This window comes from Zonotrichia leucophrys, chromosome Z, assembly GCF_028769735.1.
Source record: "Zonotrichia leucophrys gambelii isolate GWCS_2022_RI chromosome Z, RI_Zleu_2.0, whole genome shotgun sequence".
NCBI lineage: Eukaryota > Metazoa > Chordata > Aves > Passeriformes > Passerellidae > Zonotrichia > Zonotrichia leucophrys.
In genome coordinates, this window is record NC_088200.1 from 72,448,998 (window position 1) to 72,474,007 (window position 25,010).

Here is a 25,010-nt window from a genome sequence, read left to right on the forward strand (position 1 = left end):
ATTTTCCAGCAGACACAGATCACAGCAGTTAGACAGGGTGGACACTACTGCTAAAAAATCCTACATATGATGCTTGATTTTGAGTCAAGATTCTTAACAGTATCAGGAAATTGACAATATTAGGATTTATACATCACCTGTGTCGTGTGCACTTGAACCAGTTTAGGATGTCAGTACAACTGGTGTAGTAAATCTGATCAAAAGGATGTGGATATGACTCTTGCACTGTAACTGAGTAACTGGGGAGAGACAGAGAGAAAAAAGGGAGATCATCAAGCAAGTCCTTTTAGTACAGTCTCATTTACTTAGGTCTTTTACAGAATCGTGTTACAGAATGGAAAAAATATAACGAAATACTCATGCCTAAAAAAATGACACAGAAAGCTTGCAAAATAAAATAAGCATGCAGAAAGTCATCGTGTTTATACTGTGCAACACATTTGATTCCACTACTCGACATTTAAAGAAATGTAATGTCAGCCTAACTTTTCTTAAAGTGAGAATGGCTGTAACTCAAACAGGCAGCAAATGGAAGTAGTGCATATTAGGTGTTCTCCTGTAGAAACTTTTATTAATGAACTAGATAACTGAACAACTAGTTATAGAGACAGAAAATGAGGTTTCTTCTATTATCACTCAAAATAGAAAAAAAGGACTTTCAAAGAAATTTCTTTTAAAAACTTGATCCCTATAGGGATCAAGTTTTTACAAGGAAAAAAACTGGGCCTATAGGAAGACATCCAGTGCACTTAAATACTAAATGAATGTTAACACAGAAATACACCTGAGTAGTAATTACTGGAAAATTACATTACAGGCACACCACCAAACAGTTTATTCAGCAATCAGAAATTAATGACTACTGAAGACCATAATTTCTTTTGCTTACTGGATAATTTTTAACAGAGAACCACCCACACCACATCCCCAGAAATACTATATAAAATCCTACTATTATTTTTTGCCAAATCACACAATTATACAGTGTCCTAGAAACAAATCCATGCTGAGAGCTTCCAAAGCTGTCAGTAGGACACAAGAGGAGCAGAACCCTGTCTCAAAAGGGGAAAATATTGAATCATCCTAGAAAACTCTTTGAGAGCTGTTTGTGCTGGCAGCCAGTCCTGGGTTGCGCAAGGGAGCTTGAAAATTCAGGAATGCGTGGCAAGCTCCGGCAGCAGGACTGATTCCCAGGAGCAGCCACAACACTGAACAGCTCACCCAGCTCTGCCTCTCCTCCACTCACGCCCTCTCCGAGCCTGAGCCCCCCCGTGCAGGGCAACAGCCAGGTCTCCTCATCCTGCTGTCACCATCTATGCCAAGGGAGAGCACCTCCAGAGCCGCTCATCCCTAACTGCACACGCCCTACTCCCTGTTTTCCTGCAAGAAGGCAAAGCAGGAATCAGCAGCCCTAATCCACCCAGCTGTCCCAGCCCAACAAAATTCCAGCGGGATGCTGGCGCTTGCCTGAGGCTCTGTGCTCTCACCCTGAGGCAGCAGGGCACTCTCTACCCCTTCTCACCACTTGTAAAGATCATTTTAGCACTGACTGAGGTCTGTTTTTTATTTAAAGCATACATCAGTGACAGTGGCAGGAGCTTCTGTCCAGGGCTTTGCCCTTTCATACTTCTGTCCTTTTGTCACCTGCTTTGGGCAGCAGCATGAATGTTGCACTGAGTTTATTTGGAGCTCTGCCCTGATTGTGAGATAGCACAAGAGGGAAAAAAAGTTCATGCAACAAAGTGGGCATGCTTGCTAAATGCATTTTTGGGTATATTTTTCCTTCTGCAGTCTTTGATTGGCTAGTTTTAAATTATATTATGTAGTGTAAATAATTATATTCGGGGATTTTTCCCTATGTTGTAGCTTTCCCCAAAACCACTTCTATCTACAAAAACTGAAAACAAAGCACACACAATACAGGACAGCAAAACTGTAGACAAATTCCTGACTACTACAAACAGGTATTTAATATGACGACTTCTTCATATACACATTCTTGCATGAACTGTACACTGCAGCTGAGGCAGAGGCGCCAAATCCTTTACTTGGAGCCGAGGTAAATTCCCAGTGACCGTTCTTACGTGTTGGGTTTGTTCTTTTCTTTTAATATAGAGACTTTATAAAAAAAGTAAATAAAAGTTTCAATTTTCTTTGTAAAGATTCAGCCACAATAATCAAAAATAAATGTACAGTGGCTCAGCAGCACTCCCCATGACTAAGCACAAAACAGAGTTTACATTAAGTGCAGGAAATACTGATGTCCTCAAGTGAACTGTGAAAATTAAGACTTTCTCATGGACCATCTGATCAATTACAGGCACAACAGTTATAATGAGACCAGAAGTCTTGTTTTCACTATCATAACCTTTACACAAGGAAAGAAGTTCAGCAGATGCTTGAGGCTCAACCTCTCCCAACTCATTGTGGCTTTTTGCAATTCACATGAAATTGGATGAACAAACAGACCAACTACATTGATGATGAATTTCATTTTGCATGTTATAAATTTCTGAACCTCATCAAAATAATTAAACAACAAATCTTAATTCAGATCCTGTGAGTGCTGAATAGGAAGGAATCAGCATAATCAAATTTGGCCAAATTCCAATATGGTTAATTATATTTTGCATATGTAAAACTTCTTTTCACCTAAATTGGAAAGAGCTATTTTTACTCACTTCTAGTACCCAGATGGTTGTGTAACATTGCTAGTACCACTGTACTTTGCATCCTAACCCGCAATGCAAAGATGCATTTCAGCCCACTGTTAAACAGTCTTTTATTTATCCAAGAACTCACCTGCCCATGCAGTAAAATGAATTCTTTTCCCTTGTTTTTAAATGCAGCTAAAAGCCTTCAATAATTTGAAGCATGCCAAGCAAAGCAAAGCAAAATTATGACATCAGAATTTACATCACTTATTTTTCCAAAAGGGAAGCATTACCTTTCCCAGTGGCTACACACATTGGGATCTTCCAGATTCAAAGACACAGCCGAACCCATCCAGTGGTACAGGAGTATGACAGGGAAGCCAAAAAGGGAGTTGAAATGAAGAACCATCTTTCCAACGAGATGGCTGTGAGGAGAAAAAGAAATAGTACATTAGTAAGACCATAGAGAATTTAAAGAAGATAATAATGTTGACTCATGTATAATTAATGTAAAGCAAGGGATACTTCAAGGAAGCAGTGACACCATGCCCATTGTGGAAGGAGAGCCCAAACGGAGGCGTTTCCCATGAGGTGAGCTGGTGGCAAACGGCACCTCAGGGGCCCTGCTGTCCCCTCCAGTGTCCCACACCCAGGCTGGGAGCGCTCAGCCAGGCTGGGAGTGCTCCCAGAGCCGGAGCCAAGGCCTGCAGTAAAGGCTGGGAGTGCTCAGCCAGGCTGTGCCCACTCCCAAAGCCAGAGCCGAGGCCTGCACTCAAGGCCGCCACTCGCTCAGGACCACAGGAGCAGACAGGCTCAGCTGTGACACAGCACCAGAGCCCTGCATGTCCCTCATCCCTCACCCAAGCTGGGAGTGCTCAGCCAGGCTGGGAGCGCTCCCAGAGCCAAGGCCTGCAGTAAAGGCTGGGAGTGCTCAGCCAGGCTGGGAGTGCTCAGCCAGGCCGTGCCCACTCCCAGAGCCAGAGCCGAGGCCTGCAGTAAAGGCTGGGAGTGCTCAGCCATGCTGGGAGTGCTCAGCCAGGCCGTGCCCACTCCCAGAGCCAGAGCCGAGGCCTGCAGTAAAGGCCGCCACTCGCTCAGGGCCACAGGAGCAGAGAGGCTCAGCTGGAACAAAGCACCCGAGCCCTGCATGTCCCTCATTCACAGGAAGGGTTTGTGCCTCCTCCCCATGGCCGGCACTGCCTCACATGGCACCCTGCACTGCCACTGCTCTTCAAACCTGAATGCCCCAAAACTTTATTCCCCCACCTCAGCCAGCTGTACAGCTCCTGAACAGAATAAACATTCATTAAAGAAAGCTGCTGTAGTAATAACATCAAGGTCTGAAAAGATTATCTTAACACTTTTACTAAGCAAATTATTTTAATTTGCATGCTGAAACACTCTTAATGACTCAAGCGGTCATTAATCCACAAATGCCAGAATGAATGCTATTAACATGTAATTTATTTGTAATGACTTAAGCTACATTTCTGTTTCAGTGAACATTTGACCTTATTTCCTCACTTTCACACTGATTCTAACATTATGTGGTTACAGAGGTAACAAAAAAATGAGATTCTTGAGTTTGATCTGTAGTAAATGAAAATAATTCAATGTAATAAATGAAAATAATTCGAAAAGAATGCAATGTAATAAATGAAAATAATTAGAAAATAATTTCTAATAGATACGTTTGATTTAATAAAAATATTTTTAATACAGTAAATTAATCCAGAAATCGCAATTTTTTACTTTAAATATTATGCAACAGAATAAAGCAAGTTACATCAATCACATTGTTACATGAGAAAGAAGACCTCAGGACCATGGGGAAAAAAAGAGACAAAGTACTCTTACTTTACTTAACTCTTACTTCAGAATTCAACATAAAAAAGCTCACAACATGAAACTATTATATTTAAGGTATCTGAAGATACAGAGATGATCCTATTTTGCTGAATTGTTCTTGAAAAATCAGGCTGCTGAATGGTATTTCATGGTCTGTAACTATTTCTCTGCATGCAGCAAAGCAGTCAATGTGCAGTTATTTCAACGGCAGCTATATTTTCACCTAATAATAGCAATGAAGTTGTGATTTCATTGAAAATATTCACTCTGATTAAGCAGACTGTAAATGGTATTTTCCCTTTTTTTTCTTTCTTTTATTCTCAACTTCAGCAACTTTCCTTTTCCAGGATACATTTAACAAAATTTAAAATTAAAAAAAATTTGCATGAACCCCCTAGAGTAAAACTTGATTGCATTCCAGATCTTTTGCTTAATTATTAAGGAAAATCAAAACAGAAAATCAGTACAGCTGATTAGCATTGCTGAAGTGTTGATATTAGCAATAAAAGATGTAGATTACTCATTTAACTCTTGCTGCCTACAGTTTGCACCAAGAACAACTGTTCAGAGATTCACTTTTCATACCATATATTGCTCAAATTATCTCATCCAATAACACAAGAGTATTTCAATTATCTACACGTACACAGAACCTCTAGTTTAAGTACTGAAAACGCTCATTTTGAGGAATGCCTTCCCTGTGCAAATTAGTACATACATGAGATAGGAATAAAACCGCAACAAATTTAAGACATTCCTTGGTGTTTCACCACCAGGACTTCCTTCCACAACAGAACACTAAACAGGCTTTATTGCCTGTTGGTTTTTTCTGCAGCACTTGAGGCAAAACCTCTCGTTGACAAAGCTGTATCTTTATTCCTATTTCAGGCAGGAACTTTAAGGCAGTACCAGTGTCTGTTCAGGTCAGACTTCCCTGTTTCCCTCAACTTTAATCCATATCCATAATGTAAAAATTTTAACAGGAAAGCAGTGCAGCTGCATGAAACAACTGTAGAGTACTTCTCTTAATCTCTGTAAGCTAATTAAGGAAATTAAACTAGTTTTATATTTATTTTACACAAAACCAGATAATGAATAACAGTCATTTAAAAAAATAAACCTGATCACCCTAAGGTTTATTACAATTACTAACAAGCTCATTTTAAAATGGTATAAAAAGAGTACAACATATACTCCTATAAATTACAGATACTCCTCTAAAACACATTTAAACTTGAGCAACTACATAAATTGCATTTTTCTCACTAGTAAGCTGATGCAAAATCTTATGAGTATGTGCACTATGTATGTGTAAACACAGACAGTTAACCATTAATACCCAATATCTGAGATTATTAGGCACTTTCTCTGTCACTACTAACTGTCTTGACAGTTTTTATTTGGTTTGAGAGTTTTTTTCCCCATGGAGAGTTCAGGATCAAAACCAGAGAACGAACAGATAACTGAAGAAAAACAGGCAAAAAAATGCTTCTTCTTTATGAGGTGAAAATTACAACATGCTTACAAATTAATCTCTCCACCCACCCAGAGCAGAGCCACAGGCAAAGCTGAGGGTGCACAGCTCTCCCTCAGATTTCTTGTAATAAAAGGAAAATAAATACAAGTTGAACTGAGGGGGGCAGTGGAAGAGATGATGGACACTGTAAAAGAAGTGAAGGTTGCTCAAGGCTGCAAACAAATATTTTTTGGTCAGCAAAATCAAGTGCTGCCAGAGAGTTAACCAGGATTAGACCTGCATGAGCAACAGAGAATAGTACGACACAGTTGCTAACATGACATAATGGACCCAAGACCAAGGGAAATGCTGATGCAGCTTTCCCATTACTGTTGCAGAAGCATTTTTACCATTGAAACATGAAAAATGCAGCAGGAATGGGCCATTCAGCTAGAAGACAAACTCCAGAGCAGTGAGAACCTTCCGTACTCTGTTGCAGCATCTCAAAGGTTTTACACACAGTGGTAGGCCACAGGGGCATCAAAATGTTTTCTGAGCTGCAAACCTATTCTTAATTGCATTGATATGGCATCAACCTACATGTATAGAAAGTGCTACTTCAAAGAAAATCATCTCTCTGTCCATCATAGATTTCTTCAAATTTCAGACTGAACTGTGAACCCCACAGTCATCTGTGCAAAGGCCTTTGCAGTTGTCCGTGCCCTCACTCTCTCCAGAGATCCCCACACAGACTTGGTGACTGCAACTGGAAATTTCAGCTTTGCGTGAGATAAAAGAGTTTTTCTAGGCATTTCTGAGTGAAGAATTGCTTGGTCTTTCACTTCCTACAGTCTTCTTCTTAACACTCTTCACTCCGGAGGCTCAGCTCTTCTATCAGAGACACAATTTGCTTATAAAAACATCTCTCACAACTGATGTCAGGCAGAGCAAAATTTGAATCTGACCTAATCTTGTCAATGATGATTAATCCCCGGTTAGCTTCCATGAGAAAAAAAATAAATCCACAACTGATTGCTTTTATCGATTACATTAGGGAATTAATGGATGAAGAGCAGAAGGCGTTTTCCCTTTGGAAATCAGTAAATCAGTTTGACACCTTGTCACATGAAATCTCACTCATAAAGCAAATACAAAATAACCTGAATTACGAGCATTATCACACAGACCCTAGGCTGGCTGAAGATGTACAGCCACAGCAAATGGAAACTGATTGTTCTTTTTTTCCCAGATCCTCAGAACATATCACTCCAAAGGCAGCATTGATTGTCACTGTCACGGGGAGCTCAGGACAGACCAAGCTGGCAGGGCTGACAGAAAACGCATGGGATCTGCACAGCCAGCATGAGAGTTTGCTAAGGATAACCCAATAGTGCCCTACACTGAAGGGCTCTAAACATTCACACCCTCCATGGTCAGAGATGATAAGAGCCCTTCTTGATGCAGCCTAATCAGATCTGACCCTCTTCACCTGGGCTGCTCTGCTTTCAAACCTCACTGTGAAGCAGACTGACACAGCTGAAGAGTGCAGAGATGTTGAAGATGGGCTAAGCACGGATGAGGGAAAAACAATTCATTTAGACTGATGTCTGAAGAATAAACAAATCAAAGGCTGAGTGAGCTGGAACAAGTCTCCTTGATGGAGACAGATATGCTGCTACTTTTTTCAAGTTACACTGCAAAGAAAAATAAATCAGTAATCAATGACCATTTTTCTTTGGTTATTAGATTAGGTCATTTTTATTTTTCAGTCTCTCTTTGCTTATCAGAGGCTTCTAAGAAAATGAGGTTTATGTAATCACAGTGTTTGTCTGTGTGTTCTGGCCTCGTGCCCAATAACCTGTAAATTTATCAGTCACTCAAAGCAGGAGTGGGGAAGAAGTCTTGAATTGTGGAGTTCTAGAGAATCCAGTGATAATGCACAAGTCTGGAGGAGACCAGGCCTTACTTGCCCCTAAGTGATGGAATTACCAGTTTTGAAAGCTACAGCATCACAGTCCTTTATTTCATGGTAGTGCTGTAGTTACACAGAATGAATCTCTCTACCATTCCTACTAAATATAAATGCAACAAGATGTGACCTGATCTTAAATGACAGAGAGCTATTCAATTCAAACTATATAAAAAATGTAAACTGGAGTAAATTTTGGAGTTAAACTTTTTTTTCCTTTTTTCCTTTTCTGGTGGAAACCTGGAGAGGTCAGGAGCTGCCACACCGCACATTGTTTTGTAAGCATCAAACAACCTCTTGCGTTGTAGTTACAAGCACAGAATGAAGTAAGATAACTGCAAACATGGGAGGAAACAGGAAACTTTGCCAGCCAGCAAACATGTGGATTTGCACTAGTAAAGCCACACAGTTCCAGATGCAATGGGCGGCTGGATAGCATGGATCATGCTGCAGCACAGACCCAAATGCACAGGAATATTGCAACAAGGTCCTCAAGGACCCTGTCCTTCGCTGCAGAACACCCAGCAGTATCTTCTACAAGACCTGTTCTTACTGCAAATGATCATGAGAGTTTGCTCTAGGAATTGTCCTCTTGAAAAGCAAGATTGTCTTTGGCCTGCTGACTTCACTCGCTGCCATTCAGTGAGTTTCTGAAGCTGCTAAGCTGGCAGGGACCATATATCCACTTATCAGTCCTCTTCTCCCTCAAATTAGCATTAAAAGGGCAGGAAAGACAGTTCAGTGCAAGTCAAGCCTGCACAAGGCAAGGAGGCACAGTAAAGAAAAATGCCAGCATGCCAGATACTTTGCAGATGGACACATTATTGTTCCTCAGAGGAAGGCTGCCAAACATCACAAACATGGGGTCACTCCACTGCAGCTGTCATTGTCTGATAAATTAGGGCCCTTTCACTTCAAAGTATTTCCTTTTCTTCAGGCAGATAACAAGTACAGGTGTTGAACCATTAAGGTTTCCTACAGCCCACGGTATTGCATGTTTAAAGATTATTTCCACAGGTAGCCAGCAGGATGAGCTGTTAACAAAAATCTTTTGACTAAATATGCTTTTTTTTTTTTTCCCACCCAGATGAAAATTTATCAAATAAAGACACTTAAAACTGTGTAGAATTCAAACCAAAATTTCTGAAAAGCACACTTTGAGAAGAAGAAACAGCCCCTTGACCATAAATCCTGATTTGCCTGTTTGACACAGGACGTTTCAGTGAAACATGAAAAACTGTGTCAGGTACATACACAGATGGCACCTCTCAGCCCTAGGCATCTTTCCCAGTGTGGATGTTTGGAGTTAATAGTAGTTCTCAGCAGAAAAGGCAAATAACATAATTTAATAGAGTCTATAGGCTTGAGACAAAAATCATATCCCACCCTGCTTCACCTTCCTTCTTTTTTTAAATGAATACATTTTAAAATGTTTTTTTCAAAAAATGTATTCCTAACTGAAACATCTCTTTATTTTAACCCCAAGTCAATTTTAATAGTACAGGGCTAGAAGACTAAGAAAAGAATTAAAAATGGCTAAATGCATGTCTTAAAGGAGAATTATTTCTGAAATAAGGTATTACTACCATTTATGAATGCTTTATTACTGAGTTACCCAACAAAGACATCTGTATCAAACTTCTGTCATAGTCCCTCAGCCATATAGCATACACATTTCTGATGGGGTTTTTTCCCTAATGCAAATAATAAAAAAGGACATTGCACTCGTGGATGCAACTGTGAAAACTTTGTGGTTGCTCACAAGTTGCCTGGGACAATCCTGTGGTTGCTTAAATACACCAATGCCCTGGTTCCACCGCTGTGGAAATTATCATTCATGGTTTTACCCTCTCTTGAACAAAGTTTCTGTGACCCCTCTTTTCCTATTACCAGCCTCCCAGACACCGTGTCACTTCCAGTTTATTGCCAGGATATAAAAAGAGCACAGTCAAAGGACTCAGATAATTACTTGAGCTTCCTATGCAATTTAGGATCAATTTCAAATGTTCCCACCTTCCTTTGAATGCCTTCTGCTTTCCAGCCCTCTTCAAAGACAGCCTCTGTTGCCTTCCCTCCCCCGTGACGTGCACTTTCTATTTTTCCGCACACATTTTCACCATACACTATATTCTACCCTTTCCTAGACACAGCCTCTGTTATCCCTGGCAAAATTCTTCAATCTGCAGCTCCCTGCACTTGTGACAGACCCTCTCGCTATGAGAATCAGACATATGCACTCCTGCATTTGTTTATAACTTCTATCTGCTAACAAAATGCTATAGTTTGTGAAAAAAAATTTGCTGGCAACTCTGCTTCAGAACCTTTGTCCTTGTAAATCATCCAGTAAAATGCCACTTTGCATGTAGCAGCCAGATGAAAATAAAGTTGTCTTTCCAGCTACCTCCTGTTTTCATGATTTACACCATTACACTTCTGTAAATCTTTATCACAGCTTAAAAACTTCATGTTTCAAATGATCTGTTCAAAAAAACCCCAAAATTAATTCATTTTGACGCCATTTCCCCTTAACAGCTTCTGAAACTTTTCAATGCATTACGGATCAGTTTTTCCACCTCCAGCAATCAAAGCATCTGCGATTCACTGCACAAAGCCTCACATGCCACCACAACCACCACCCTACAAAGGAAATTCAAAATATTTAAGCAGAAGAATAGGGAAGGCAAAAGCATTTCCTTTGACAGTTCATTCACTCAGTTCCATCTTTTATTTAGGTGATTTGCAGAGGTTGGAATGGATGTAGTAGTCCTGCACTCAAAGGGGAAAATGGAAGAACATAATTCAAAACTGAAAGTGACTGGTTAAATCCAGTTTTTTAACAAACCCACAATTAAAGGGATAAATCCTGTCTTTAAGTCTTGAAGAACTTCTGCCTTCAAGAATTTTCACAGGGATTACAACACAGCCTAAAGAGGTGAGTGAGCAACATACAAAATATATGGTTTTCATGGTAAACTGGCTTAAACACATTACATCCTCTGTAAACATGAATACAAATTTAAAACCATGTTTGCAGTTGTGTAATTCTCGTACCTAATACTAGTACTCCCTATGTGCCAGCAGAAGAAAAAATAATTCCTGGGGAGAAATTCAACTTTGCCAGGTGCCAGTGGTGTCTGCAAGTTTTCTGCACTCTGAGAATATATAAACATTTTTTATATGTAGAATGCAAAAAAGACAAAGAATGTACACAGGCACAAACTGGTTCAATACATTCCTATGGTATCAGTTGCAGCTGTAGGACAAGATGCTGTGCTTCAGTGGATAAATAAAACCTGCAAGAAATAAACCTGCTACCAGCACTTGTGGCAGGCAGTAAAAAAGCAGATTCTTTCTAAGAATGACCAAGTAAACACCTTTGTAATTTTATGCTTTTCATACTTTGTAATTTTATGCCTTTCATACTTTTCATAATTTCACAACAAAGCTTCCTGTTCTGATTTATATCAGTATCAGTCTTCTCTAACCATAAATTTTAGAGCATCTCAAATCATTAAATTCTTTAATTAACTTTGTCTAATGATGAATCAGAGGCCTTTTTAAAAAGAGTGCCCAATACATCAGTAGAAGAAGCTAATGATGGCAAATGCCTTAGAAGCTTCAACAATCAGAAGACAACTGTTTCAGGTTGCAATTAATACTGTTCATCAAGAAAATTTCTCTTACTTTAATATGTTAATTTACCTGCATCACAGATTATCTGAAATCTTTTTAAATGCCTGCTGCTGATTTCAGTTGAGGGCAGTGTAATTTGAACCCATAAAAATCAAGACCATGTTTTTATCAACTTGAACACAAGGCCCTAAATCCCAAAAAATATCATCCTTCAGGACACATGTTGACTTCTTTAAGGCTGTACCTCTGCAGTGTGCAAAAGGACAGCAGCAGCAAAAGCACATATTTGTCATACAAAAATGGTCCGTCCATATCATTGTCAGACAAAGCACCTTTCGTAACAAGGCACCCTATTCAGAGATCTAATTTTTGCAGACATTTGTATGCCAAATTAAAAAAAAAAAAAAAAAAGCCCAACTCTGTGATGCTGGGGTTTAATGAGGTACTCTGTTATTCTCTGTAATAAAAATTAAACGAGAGAGACAGAATTCTTCAGCTTAATTGCCACATCTGTTATTAGGCACTTTACTTTGATTGACTGGAGTGTATGTGTCAGAGACTGTGCCAGAAAACAGGCAAACTTTGTAAAGTAGACTTATAACTTATAGCCCAACTGGCACTAGCAGCATCTCTGTTACAGCTTCTGCTGCCTCTCAGTTAAAACTACAGGAACGTTTGGCCTTGGTTCAGTCATTCATTAAAAACTAAAGTATTGCAAATTGTTCCTCCTTTTTTCTTTTCTTTTTTTTTCTTCCTTTCTTAAAGATAAATTAAAAGCAGTCCCTATTTTCAGAAGGAAGAGCAGTGGTTACCTCAATGTGTGAATGTGTAATTTCTCATTAGTGGATGAGAGCAACCCAGAATTTGGAAATTGCACCACGTGAAATTTCACATTAAGTGGTGCATCTGCTGCCTCACTTTGCCAGCAGATGAGCAAAGGGCTGAGGGGACAGTGACAAACAGCACAGCATTTGCAAAGGCACTGGACAATCACAGTGAGGGAAGAGCAAAAATGGAATGGACACTCTCCTCTGATCTGCATGGAAACTTGGGATGAAAGCTGAGGTCAGGAACTGCCTTTCTTTGAAATCCACAGATCATGACACCTGGTGAAAATCCCACCTGCCCTGAGCTGCCAATAACTGGTTTTATGACCAGCTGATTTTCTTTTGGCTCTAGAACCCAAACCTTAGCATCTACTGTCCTGACATAGCAAAATGACACTTTCTCCCTCAGCTAACTTCTTTTTTCCAATTTCACACAGGCTTTCTACCAAGAGCACAGAAATGTGTGTTGCTATTGTGAGCATGAAGACAGACAGGCCAGCTGCAGTATTGCTGAAAACTACTTTTCATCCACTTCATCCAATAAGGAGCAAGGGATTATTTGACCCTCCTTACCAATTTTCTCTGCTGCTCCAGAGAGCGCAGAGAAAGGCAAAAATATATGTGGAAGAGCAACAAAAAATACACCAATACCCACTTCTGAAAGGTGGAAGGATGGTTCTGTGCTGGAAGCTGAAGCAAAGCTGTGCTCCATGGGCTGGGCAAGCAATGGGCACTCAGCCTGACCCAACCTGTCAGCTGCCCACTGAACTAACCCATGTGTGTATCTGTCTTCTCTCTGCAGGGCAGATTGTGACACTGATTCTCCCCCTCCGGGAGAGCAATGACTGTTTTTTGGAAGGAGTCTGCCCCAATGGGTGAGACAAGCCAGGGCAGATGCTCTTTGTCACTGTTTGAAGGTTTTTGTTGTGCTCTCAGCAGTTCAAGGCTGCTCTGTGCCACAGTGGGGTCCAGAAAGTTTCCACATGGCACTCTACTCTGAGATCTCTTTTCTTTTGCAAATATCTGTTTTCCCTCATCCTAGTGAATACAGCAAAAAATAGCACTCACTTAAGCACATTTATTTAAGATACACATCATGTAATAATCTCACATACAGTATTTTAATTGACATAATTCCCTATAAGATCTACAACTCTTCTTCTAACACTGCAAGGCCTTTTATTCTTGAGGCTACTCTTATTAACCACACTGTACATGCAAAGTATTTGGCTCCAGTCTGTCTAAGTGTTTAATCTTGTTTCACAAAACAAGTCCACAGCAGGGCTGAAAACAGAATTTAGATCTTTTAGTCTCCATTTTCAGCCCATGTCCAGGACCCATGCCCTCCAGTTTGATATCCTGCCATGATGGCAATGACATGAGCATCGTGCTTATGGCACTAACTGGGTATAGCAAATAATGAAATACACACTTCTGGGTCCTAAACATTTACAAAGGAACCACCACACCCAATGTCATGACTGAGAGAATTTTTTTTTTACAGATTTGGGTCACCTCTGAAGAGGCCAATAATGCCCTCTCGTCAGTCTGGTTTTTTGCTTGTTTTTCCCACTGGTGTTCTTGTTGGAAACAGCAATGAAGAGAAAACAAACATCAGTGTACTAAAGCTTTGCTCTTTCCCTGAAGACAGGCCATGAAACACAAAGCAGGGTAATTTTCAAAAGTCTATGGAGAGATTCCCACAAGAGAAGATAAAAGTTTAAAGAGTGTATCTGGAAGGCAGGCTCCAGAAACATTACTCAGTGGCATTGGACATTTTTGGAGTGACTGCAATGGATTTCTACTTAATTCCAAAAAAAAACCCCTTGTGCAGAACAAGAGGCAGCAGCAACAACCTCAGGGTTTCTTCACAACTTGTCTCATGGCTAGATGAGAGAGAGCATTTCCTCCCTGCATCCCCACACTACTTCAGCAAACAAGCCAAACAAAAATCTCTTTTCTGCAGTTGATACACTGTCAAAATATGCACAGAAAGTTTGGCAATCTGCAAAAGCACAAAAATAACCCCCTTCTCCCGCATATTAGTGGTGCAGACCAGAACCCCAAACCACTGTATCCTTTGAGGTTCACTTACCATGAATGCATATCCTGGCTGTCATTATTCATACATAATGCAAATTGGCATGAACTAGTGTTCAGCAAGAAAGAATGGAGCATTTCTAAAAAGTGCATTAAAGTTGCAGAAGAACAATATTGTTCCAGAGATGAGATTAAGTCTCACAGCTCCCTGAAATGGGTTATGGAGATTGAAAAATCTACTGACAAGCAGTGGGGATACTTAAAACAAGGAAGCTTTTCTCTTGCTGTGTTTTTGTTTTACTCTTTCAACAACTACTCACCCTATCTTCTTACTCAATAATTAAAAATGCAGTCTTTTCTGGGTTCAGAGTGTAAACAAGTTCCCTGGAAGCAGTGATTTTTTTCTTCAGGACCATCTTCTCTTTTAAACAGAAGTAGTGCCTTTAATCCAAACCAACCCCAAAGCACAGAGAGCATCCTATGCACTCTCAGCAGAGTCCATCACAGTGCTGGCAGCTCAGCTTTTTTCTGAAAGAAAATTTAATTATCTATTAATTTAATTATCTATTAAAAGAGGCCAGTTGTTCTGGCTTTGGTAGAGGCAGCTTTGGTATACTTGGATAACAAGTAGATGTGCGTGTCTTCACAGATCCTAAAGTGCACAAACAATGGGTCTGGCATCATGAACTTCACCTCAGCTACTCTGATCTCACTTGAGTCACTCCTGGTTTACTCAATGTAAGTAAGAAAACTGGACTCTCAGCCTCTCTACAGTTACACCTTTTATTTTAAAAGAAATGAAACTAGCTAAAATTAATTTATTAAAAAAAAATCAAACAGAAATTACATTCTTTGCAGACTGATAGAATCTTCATGAACTCTACCCCTCAATTTAAAATGCACATTTCAATCTCACTGGCAGGTACCCTTCAGAAACAGTTGTTGTCTGCAATATCAGTCTGGGGAGGTGGCGGGGGGAGGAAAAAAATAAAAAAAGAAGACGAAGGGGGGAAAAAAAAAAAAGATTAAAAGATCAAGTTACTCTTGACTTCCAAACAAGCCCAGCCACAGCTGTACATCAGCTTCCGAGCAACTGCTCTACAAACACACAACAGGGCTTCTGTCTTCCCACAGGGTTTGCTCGGGTCAGCCGCATGTGGCGCGGATTAGAAAGGCAGGAAAGCTCCATCACAGGGCGGCAGAGCCACGAGCTGAACGGGGGAGCTGCCGGTGAATATCCTGTCCAGGCTCCCTCCCGAGGGGGCTCCCCCGATCCGGAGGGGCCCACACACAGCTCTGCAGAAAAAGGGCCCCAAATCATCAGTCTGCTGTCACACTTTCACTGTCTGAGCAGGAGGAAGCTGGGAGCGAAGGAGGCCAGAGAGTTAAGTGGGGTTTTCAAAGGCAAGAAGAGGATATGAAAGAGGCAGCCTCAGATTTTTGGCGGTGACAGAGTGATGGATTCAGGCAGCCTGTGCAGATTGTGAAATTTTTCTTACTGTAGGAAAACAGTAAAAAGGGAAAGTGACATACAGCAGTGGTCAGGGAATATGGCCAAACCTCTTTGCAGGGTGTGATCACCAGTAACTCTGGCCATCATCAGGTGCCACCTCCCATGTGATGGATGTGCTGCAGAAGTCAATCCATCCCTCCAGGTTGCAAAGGCGGCAAACCAGTGGTTTTTAAACAAATACCTCTCTAATTGAAGAGCTCTCCACTCCAGCTGCTGTATCCTATTTACTCAGTAGATTTCCAGCCCTGCTGCCTTTGGGACCAAGACTGCCACAGCTCACAACTCATCAGGGTCATTTCTTCATGTATCAAGTGCTCTTGAACCCTTTGAAGAGGGTTTATAAGACACCAAACAGATGCTTCCCACAAACACACATAGTCATTATTTGTGCTTAAGTTCCAGTGATCATGAGATGCGTGTATTGACAGACCAATGTGGTCCAAAATTTTGTAAACACTTCAGAGGAAACGAAAACTCAGCTAGACATGCTCAAAAGGACACAGATGGAAGCAACGGAGCAAAGAAGCAAAGGAAGTGGAAGATCCACTTGGCCTGTTGGCATGCTCCATCTTATTCCCACTATGTCTGCTCTCAAAGACATGTTACATGTTTTTTGCTGATTCCTGACAGCAGCTTCCAAATAAACATAAACAAACCAATTATGTCATTTTGTACTTAAAACTCAACCAGGCCTTGGCGTGCACACACACAAACTCACATGTCCTTTTCTTTTTTCTTTTTTTTTTTTTAACATGCAAGTGCTTCCAGTGTGTTCACATTCTCAGGGCGATCAAGCTTGGTCTGACTATTGGCTTTTGGAGGATCTGATGCCAGTCAGCCGTGCATAATGGCCTCTTTGTCTCACTGTCACATGAGCAGCATTGTGTTACAATCATTGTCACTCTGGGCTCAAACTGCAAGGCATGCTTTCACACAGAACACTCACTCACTTTGGGGGCTCCTTCTGGCAGAGCCCTGCGATCGAAACTCTTGTGCTGCTCTTTAGTTCATCAGCCCGGCAATGCTGAAACTTTAAAAGTCAGGATTCAAAAGCTCTCATCCAAATCAAACGATTATGAAGCTTCTCTATGGGCCACATGAAGAGCGGGGCAAGTAATGCAACATAGCCATCATTTATTTACGTCACTTTAAATCACTTTTCCTATGCCCTCTGACAGCAGAGAATTGTGCTCCAAATAAAAGTGGGGGATGGGAAAAAAGAAAATCACAAGTCCAAGTTATCTCCACATTGAATATTTGTCTGCAAGATAAAATCAAAACATTTCCACATGACAAAGACAAGTAACTTGCCAGGTGACAATGTTATTTTACTACTTGCTCTGTTAATCTTCTAAATTCACCAAGAGCACCCAACCCTTCCCCTGCCAACAAAATATTCTGAAAAATAGATAGGGAAGACTTCTGTATAGGGGAAACTTCAAAAGTTGCTTTAAACATGCTGAACTCATTGAAACCCTGTACGGATGTCTCTGTTTTCATTAATGAAAAGTAGTCTCATGGGGCTGAGACCAAACCATATTAAGAAAAACATCCTCCTGCCCATACTGTCTCTTGAATAATTTTGTACTGGAAACTTTTGTCTTGTTCTTCTCTTGAAATACAGCATCACTCACTCTGAAGAGGACTTAGAGGACCTACCCCTGAAGAAACAGGCACTGCATGGGAAGAATTCATGACATAACGCCTGTGATGTGCAGAAAACTTTGGGAAGCAGTGGCTTCTTCCCAAAAGAAATGGGGTTGTGCTTGGAACAGCAAACTACCATCTCCTGTCCGGTTCATTCTTCTTTCCTTTGCAGTCCATCAAAGCAATGCAACTTCTGAGCCCCGCTGTGGCGTTCCACCCTGGTACTGCTCATAAACGTGCCCTAAACACATATTACCCTCCTCTGGATATTTTTTCTTTATTAGGCAGCCTGAGCCAGCCTTTCTCCTTCTCCACACCCTCCGCTGCCGCTTGGAGCAGACCCTTCCAGATGAGCACTGCCCCAGAGGCAACACCACGACGGGTCAGGGCCACCCTGGCTCTTTCCTGGACAATTCTACCCAGACCACAAACCCTGCTGGTCCTCTCTTGTCCAGCCTGACAAATTCACCCTCTGCATCATCCTAAGGTCATGGCTTCTCTTGAAATGCTCCTTGCCTTTCACGGTCTCCACCCATGCCCAGCATTCCTAGTACTTCACAAGACGTTGGCCCTTTGTTTGGTGAGGCCTTAGTTCTAGCCATCATTGGCAATATATTGGCATTACAGAGAAATAGTTCTTCACTTTTTTCTATTTAAAGACTCATCTAAAAAAACCTATTATTAATTCCTTTAAATGTATGAATTTCAGTTGAGTTTTGATGAAAAATAACACGACTTTAGCCTGACACCTGCCTTCATTATTTCGCTGTCTCACCTTACTTCCTCTTGCCTTTTGTCTTGGGTGTAGATTATAAAAGGAAAGGCAATTTTTTGCTATTGCACATCTCCTGTGGCTGCAGTGGTGGACACTAAAGCCACACAAGCTGCAGCTCTTTGTGCCAGTGATCCTAAGTCTAAAATGACACACCAATGTGAAGTCTTTATGTTTCTTTGAAAGAATAATTTTGTGCACACTTGCACCTCTGCATGTTCAACCAAAATTATCTGGTACGCTGAGAAGGGTGTTCTTTTACAGCAACAGAAAAATTATTACGTTTCTTTCCTGAGGACACAGCAAGTCAATGTCAAAGTTAAAACTATGTTTTCTGTTGTATGTTTTCATTGTCTTGCACATCAAAAGAGCTCAGAATTGGTATCTCACTGCTGACCAGTTTTATCAGTGTTTTGTATCTGATTGTCTGAGAAATTAGATAGGCTAATTTCTCTGACAATCAGATATAAAACACTGATAAAACTGGAAGAGATGGCTGTCCACATTTTAACATAAGCTTTATGTGTACAACCAAAGGCATGAACCACAAATCCTTACACAGGCAAAACATCAATTATAGACCAGACAGTTTGAATGGGTTAATTAACATGAATGCTGACACAATCAATAAAGCTATTCCAGTAAAGCAAATCCCACCCCAGAATATTTCTCCTAGTTTTCTGACAGATGGCTTTAGATGATACATACTCTCTCCACAAGTAAAAAAAAAAAAAAAAAAAAAAAAGACAAAAAAAACCCCCAACATTTGGAATATCAAGACACAGATTTTTCTCACAGATGAAAAAAATACTGCACTTATATCTACGTTTATGCTATGCTGACTGAAGCATATGAAGTCAGTACTAATTACTGACAAACTAATCTGTTAGTATTAAAAATCAAGATCAAATTCCTGGCAGTGAGTCAGTAACATAACTACTACATACTGAAATCTGATTCCACTGGCATCATTCATCAAGGAAAACACCACTTAACAGGAGTAAGGATGTAAGAACTTTGTCATTTAACTACACCATTCCTGTCCGTACCTAAAGAAACACTACTCATCTACACTGTGCTCCATTAAAATAATTTTTTTTAAAAATAGGATCACATTCATTTTACAGCACTATCTACATAACTCTGGGTTTTTTAAACCAACACATCTTTGGTTAGACTAAAACTGTGGCACGTAGACAAAGAAGCTGGTTTTTACCTCCCTCAAAAGCCACTTGCTTTCCCTAACAAGAAATGAAAATGCCTAGACAAGAAAAAGCAACATACAGAAACCATGCAAAACTCCTGCCAAGTAATCTGAATATAAATTCAAGGGATCCTTACCAGCTGCAGTCAAAAGCCCACTCCAAACTGTGCTAGATGTTAATCAAACTTAAGTATGGTAATGCACAGTTCCTGTGTTCTTTGCATAGATGAATTAATTGCTTTTGTTAACTGCACTTGCTTCTTGGGGGGGTGAGTGTACCCATACAGCTGAACAGCTGATTGTGGAAAACATGGTTATGCAAGTCACCAGGGGACTGTTCACTTGGTTAAACCCTTCTGCTCACCCTAGAACAGCTCATTTAACAGCAAAACCCCTGGACAGGTCGTCCAGGTGCCCACTCCCACCAAACCAGCCACATTCAAAATTACGGCATTAGCTATCCCAGTTTTAAGTAAACATCTAAATGCTGAAATTCATATACCAAGGGCTAAGGCATCTTCCCCTAATGCAAGGGCAGTACCGTTTCCATCTGTGGGGACTGAAACCTAGCGTGCACAGCCCTGCCCTTGCAGAGCTGTGCCACCTCCAGACCGTTTTACCACCTGATATACACCAGAAAAGGGGAGCTCTGTTTCCAGGGCTGAACACAGCCACCTGACTTCACACAGGTCACCGAGCTGCCTGCAGTTCAGAAACATTTTGTTGCCCGATGTGCACTGTAATCAGTGAGCAAGAAGGCAAATTTCATAGCCTGTCCTGTGAACGGCTCTGTTAGAGACTTGAACGCTCCACACTCTAAACCACACACTAAGGAGCCACACACAAAGCCAGGGCATCTCCACAGCACATTAACAACCACTACTAATATGATGCCACTGATTCACCCCCTGTGGGAGCAACACATGCTTAAATCTGATTGTATGACAAGGCCACATGGTTGGCTCTGTAAGAAAATTTAAATAAAGTTTATTACATAGGGTGCCATATATTGATGCTGCACAGGTGCATGAGTTACATAGGCAAACAAGTAGAAACCTGGTCCTAAATTAGAGTTTGTCCAGCTTATTAAAAATCTGGAGCACACCTGCCCACCTGGATTTTCTGATTTGAGATGGGATATCAAACTAGACATGCTAATACTGCTTCATTTGCAGGGCTAGTAACTAGCAAGCAATAGTTATTTGGCCTAAATAGTTATTTGGCTAAATTCTGTCTCCAGCTCAGATGGCTGCACCCCCACTCCCTCCACTTCAAGAAGAACACACATACCTAATTACATATGCTTTCCTCCAAGTATTGTGCTGTGGGGAAAAATACCATTTAGGGAGGTTGACAAGGAAACTGACGCCAGCTTTCAGTTTCAGTCTCACATCAGACATGCTGCTCAATCAAAGAATCTAAGACTTTTCTGCAAAGGTCTGCAGCTTATCTGCTGGGAAACAAATGTTACTCTCCAGACTTGTCTTTTCAGATTTTTTTCCTTTGTTCTTCCAAGATGCTGGAATAAAACATTTTTCCTATACAGAGTCATTATGTTAATCAGCTTTCTAAAACATTGCTGCCAAAGCTCAGTTACCAACTTGAAAAAATAATCTATGAAGCATCTTCTATACCAAAGACACATTCCAAGTGAGGTTTTAAACTCATTCTACAGTGAGAAGCTGGTGCTTTGGAAAAACTTCAGAGCAGTACGTGATTCTAGGAGATGCATGCTCAATTTGACTACAGTACTCAATGACTGGCAGCAACATTTAAGTAATTAATAACATTACTGAAAGTTGTCCATTCCCAGCTCATTCTAGGAAAAGCAGCTGCGTATTTTTCCTAATTGATTTGTGCCTACATTTCCAGATTGAACCTACTCCTTGGCTGTAAGACAAAGTAGGAAATGTTTACGCTGCTACTACTGTCGCCAGAAGAAAATCTGCGCAGGATACCACACAACTGAGAATTTCTCTAGGCAGCTTCTGCTGAGGGACATATGCTGGAACGAAATCAAGGTATTAAACAGATGTGCATTTTCACGTGCAGGTCACGCTAATTTACATCTATACACAAGCATCCCTCTATTCTAGGGCGTACATTTGCTCCTGTCTCTGCTCAGGACTGCCAAAAGCCTTCCAAGAAAAAGGATGACCTTTAAAAACAGGCACTTTACGAAAAGTAAATAAATAAATAAATGTGCTCTAAGGAGAAGCTGAACAGACTCTCTCTGGCTCGGGACCGCGGGAGCGCTCCCGCATCCCGCCCCACCATCCCGGTCACCCCGCACGAACGCGGAGACAAACACGCCGGCATGCTCCGCAAAGGCGGAGGCACCGCGGGCGGCCGCGTATCCCACCGGCTCCCCGGAGGATGCCTCTGCCGAGGGCAAACCCCGCTCCGGGACGGAGCGATGCCGCCTCAGCCCCGCTGCCTCCCCGAGGCTGCCGCACCCGGCACCTGCTGCACGGGACGGGACGGGACGGATCAGTGCCTACCTGTCCCGCGGGCGCCCTCCCCGTCCGACCGGCCGCCGGGAGCCGCCGCCGCCGCCGGGAGCCGCCGTAGCCGGGAGTTGAGCGAGGGGCGGTGTGAGCGGCGGGGCCGGCGGGGATCAGCCCCACCTCCGCCTGCCCCGGACCGCCCCCGGGCAGACCCACCGACATTTTTAACCACTTACCCGCGATACCAGCGCCACTCTCGCTCGGGGCGTGCTGCTGAGCGGGCGGCGCGTTCCCTCAGAACCGGACTCGCCGCCTTGCACTCAAGTGCGAGCTCCATAGGGACCTCACAGGTCATTCTGTTCGGTCTAGTGAAAGATAGATACCGACCCAGCAGATGAGATCGAGAGGGAAATCGTCTTTTCGAACGACTGAAAGCTTAAGTTCCGCAATGAGGGGCTGAACCTCAGGCCCCTCAGGAGACACATTTTTACAGAAAAGGAAACGTCATGTGCTCCTCTCCAGAGCTGCTGCGGAGAGGAAGGGCATGGTGACTTTTGCACTAAAGTATATTCAAGTATATTGAAGAATTTTACTCTGCAAGAAGCATTGCTTCTTTTTTTGGTTTATTTCTTCCATATTCGAGCGTAGTGTTGTAGAGGCGTTAATACGGACGCTGCTTGGCTCAATCTTGGCCAGCAGCGGGCCCGTCCTGGAGCCGGCGCCATTGGCTGTGCGGGATAGGGAGGAACATTCCAGCACCTTCCCATAGAAGCTGAGAAGTTAAACCCGACCTCACGCTGTTAAACCCGACCATGCCGCCCCATACAGCTTTTCCCCATGCCCATGAGGCGTGGGGGTGCTGAGGGTGGTGTGGGAACGGTTCCTGGGAGCCGGGCTTGCCCCAGCTCAGGCTGTGGGGAGGCCGAGAGTGCCCGCGCTGTGGGCGCTGCCTCGGGGCTGCGAGTGTCCGCTGTGTGGGTACCTGGGCTGGTGTGGTGTCAAGGGAGATGACGGCAGCTACACCGTAGAGGTGTGGGGACACCAAGTGGCCAGAGGGACTGCATGGGTTTGGGATGGCCGTGGGGTTCAGTTGGCACTGAAGTGCCCTGCATTTTGGGAGGATTGCAGGGACCAAAGGGATGTTGAGCAAAGTGTTCTGAAGCAGGTTGTAGGTCCCATATGGGTGTAAAGGGGTTATGGGTTTTCCAGATTTCTTAAAAGGTTGGGGAGCTTTTCTCGAGGCCAGGTGTCACTAGGGGCCATGACTCCCTAGTGCAGCCTGATAAGCCCAATGGCCATGAGATGGAGACCTGACCATCAAGTCTGTGTTTGCAGATCAAGTGGTCTCTGCTGTATCCCCAGTGTCCATTTCTGATGGATTTCTATCCTGAGATAAGCTCTGAGTCTTCTAGAGCATTACTGTTTTAAATGACTTGGACCCCAAGTGAGAATAAGCTAAAAAGGTTTTCTTGAGAACTCACAAAAAGTCAGTGAAGCAAAAGGGGCAGTGCTGGGAGGCTTGTCCAGAAAATGGGTTTCAGGTTCTGTAACCATGGTTTTGGATCAGCCTTTAAGGTTTTAATTAAATTACATTAGTTTGTATGGCAGTCAGAGTTGTTTGTGTTGTGTTATTTTATTTCAGCTTGTACTGGTTTCATCTATGTGCTCCCCCAAGTTGCTTCCCTCCTCCCCTATGTCAAGCCTCTCCACTCCCCACCTACCACCACCAATTTTCTGCTGAATTAACTCCCCAATCTCTTCCCTGGGCCTCTGTCACTCACATGGACCCCCATTTCTTCTTTCCAGAACCTTCCATCAGGGGCATGGAGTGATTGGTCAGAGGTCAGGGCCCGCCCTCAAGGTGCTTCCCAATTTGTGCCTCCTCCTATCTATCTCCCCATTTTCCACGCCCCCAGTTCTTCCCGTTGGTTGTATGAATCTGTCCTTTGTTTCCACCCCCATCTAAAACTTGTTGCGAGAGCTCAGTCTGTGCTCTTCAGTACGTGGTCACGCTGAGGCGTAGGGCTTCCCCCTGCCCCAGAGTTCCCAATCAACCTCATCTGCCAGTGCCTCCTCTGACTAGTGGCTTACAACCATAGCCATTCTCCTGTAGCCAGGGGCACAGGAGAGTGTCCCCTGCCATACATTGTGTCAGGGCTGATCAGGAGTGACACGATGGTCACAAACAGGACACGGCAACAGGTGTCTCCCCCCCCCCATTTGAAGGGTCCTCCCTCCACTTTGAGGTCCTCCATCTCCATTTGCTGTGTTCACGGCCCCACTGTAACGGGCAGCTCTTCAAAGTTTGGGTGTTCCCTTTTCTTTGTGCTCACCAGACCCATTTTGGGTTCAACATCAGAGTGCTGTGTCAAACCAGCCTGGGGCAAAGTGCTAAGCAGCATTTTGCTCCTATTCTGCTGGCTTGGTGGTTGTTTCTGGTTTGGGGATCTATGTGGTGGTTCCTGCAGACCATGGGGCAATGTTGAATGTCAGAGATGTGTTTCCGGGTCTTCGTAGGTTTGGGGGCTGAGAAGTTAAAAGGTCTGTAGGCTGCTGCTGCTAAATTTGGGAAAGATGACAGGGTTTTTGGGTGTTTCTGCGTGTGTCAGATGTAAAGTGAGGGAACTGTAGTGAGTGTGACGCCTGTGTGGGATCAGTGGGGACAGGCTGGGCTGTGGGCACTTCCTGAGTCATTTGAGGCTGCCTTGCTGTGCCCTGAGGCAGCATGGCAGTGACAGAGCAGGGTTGTGGGGTGTTCTTGCATGGACGCTTGCCTAGCCCTGCACAGGGACTCGTGCCAGTGGCCTTGGCTCTGTTACTTTGTGTGTGTCTCCAGTTTGTTTGATTGTATTGGTGAGGGGAAGGATGTGGGTATTTGTGGGTGCAGAGCTGTGAGGAACAAGTTGTGTGGCCACACCTGCTGCCAGGTGAATTCTCATGGCAGTCCCTAAAGGTTTGGGTGGAGAGGGAGCCAGGGGTGCCAGGCGTGTTTGGGGATGT

General features: G+C 42.7%; 1 protein-coding gene across 4 annotated transcripts in view; it reads right to left on the reverse strand.

Annotated features, from left to right (window-relative positions):
* Positions 1 to 22,189, reverse strand: part of MEGF10 (multiple EGF like domains 10) — an 86,177-nt gene extending 63,988 nt beyond the window's left edge. For 3 of the 4 annotated variants that reach the window (XM_064735956.1, XM_064735954.1, XM_064735957.1), the window contains exons 1-3: positions 22,065 to 22,189; positions 2,948 to 3,079; positions 138 to 239 (exon numbers count right to left, since the gene is read on the reverse strand). In XM_064735956.1, coding sequence (XP_064592026.1) covers positions 138 to 239; positions 2,948 to 3,063 — 218 coding nt within the window. In that variant the 5' untranslated portion in view covers positions 3,064 to 3,079; positions 22,065 to 22,189. Of the gene's footprint in view, positions 1 to 137; positions 240 to 2,947; positions 3,080 to 14,747; positions 14,777 to 22,064 lie in introns of those variants that run through there. The other variant, XM_064735955.1, reaches the window with a different exon arrangement.
* Between the last annotated feature and the right edge of the window lie 2,821 nt (positions 22,190 to 25,010).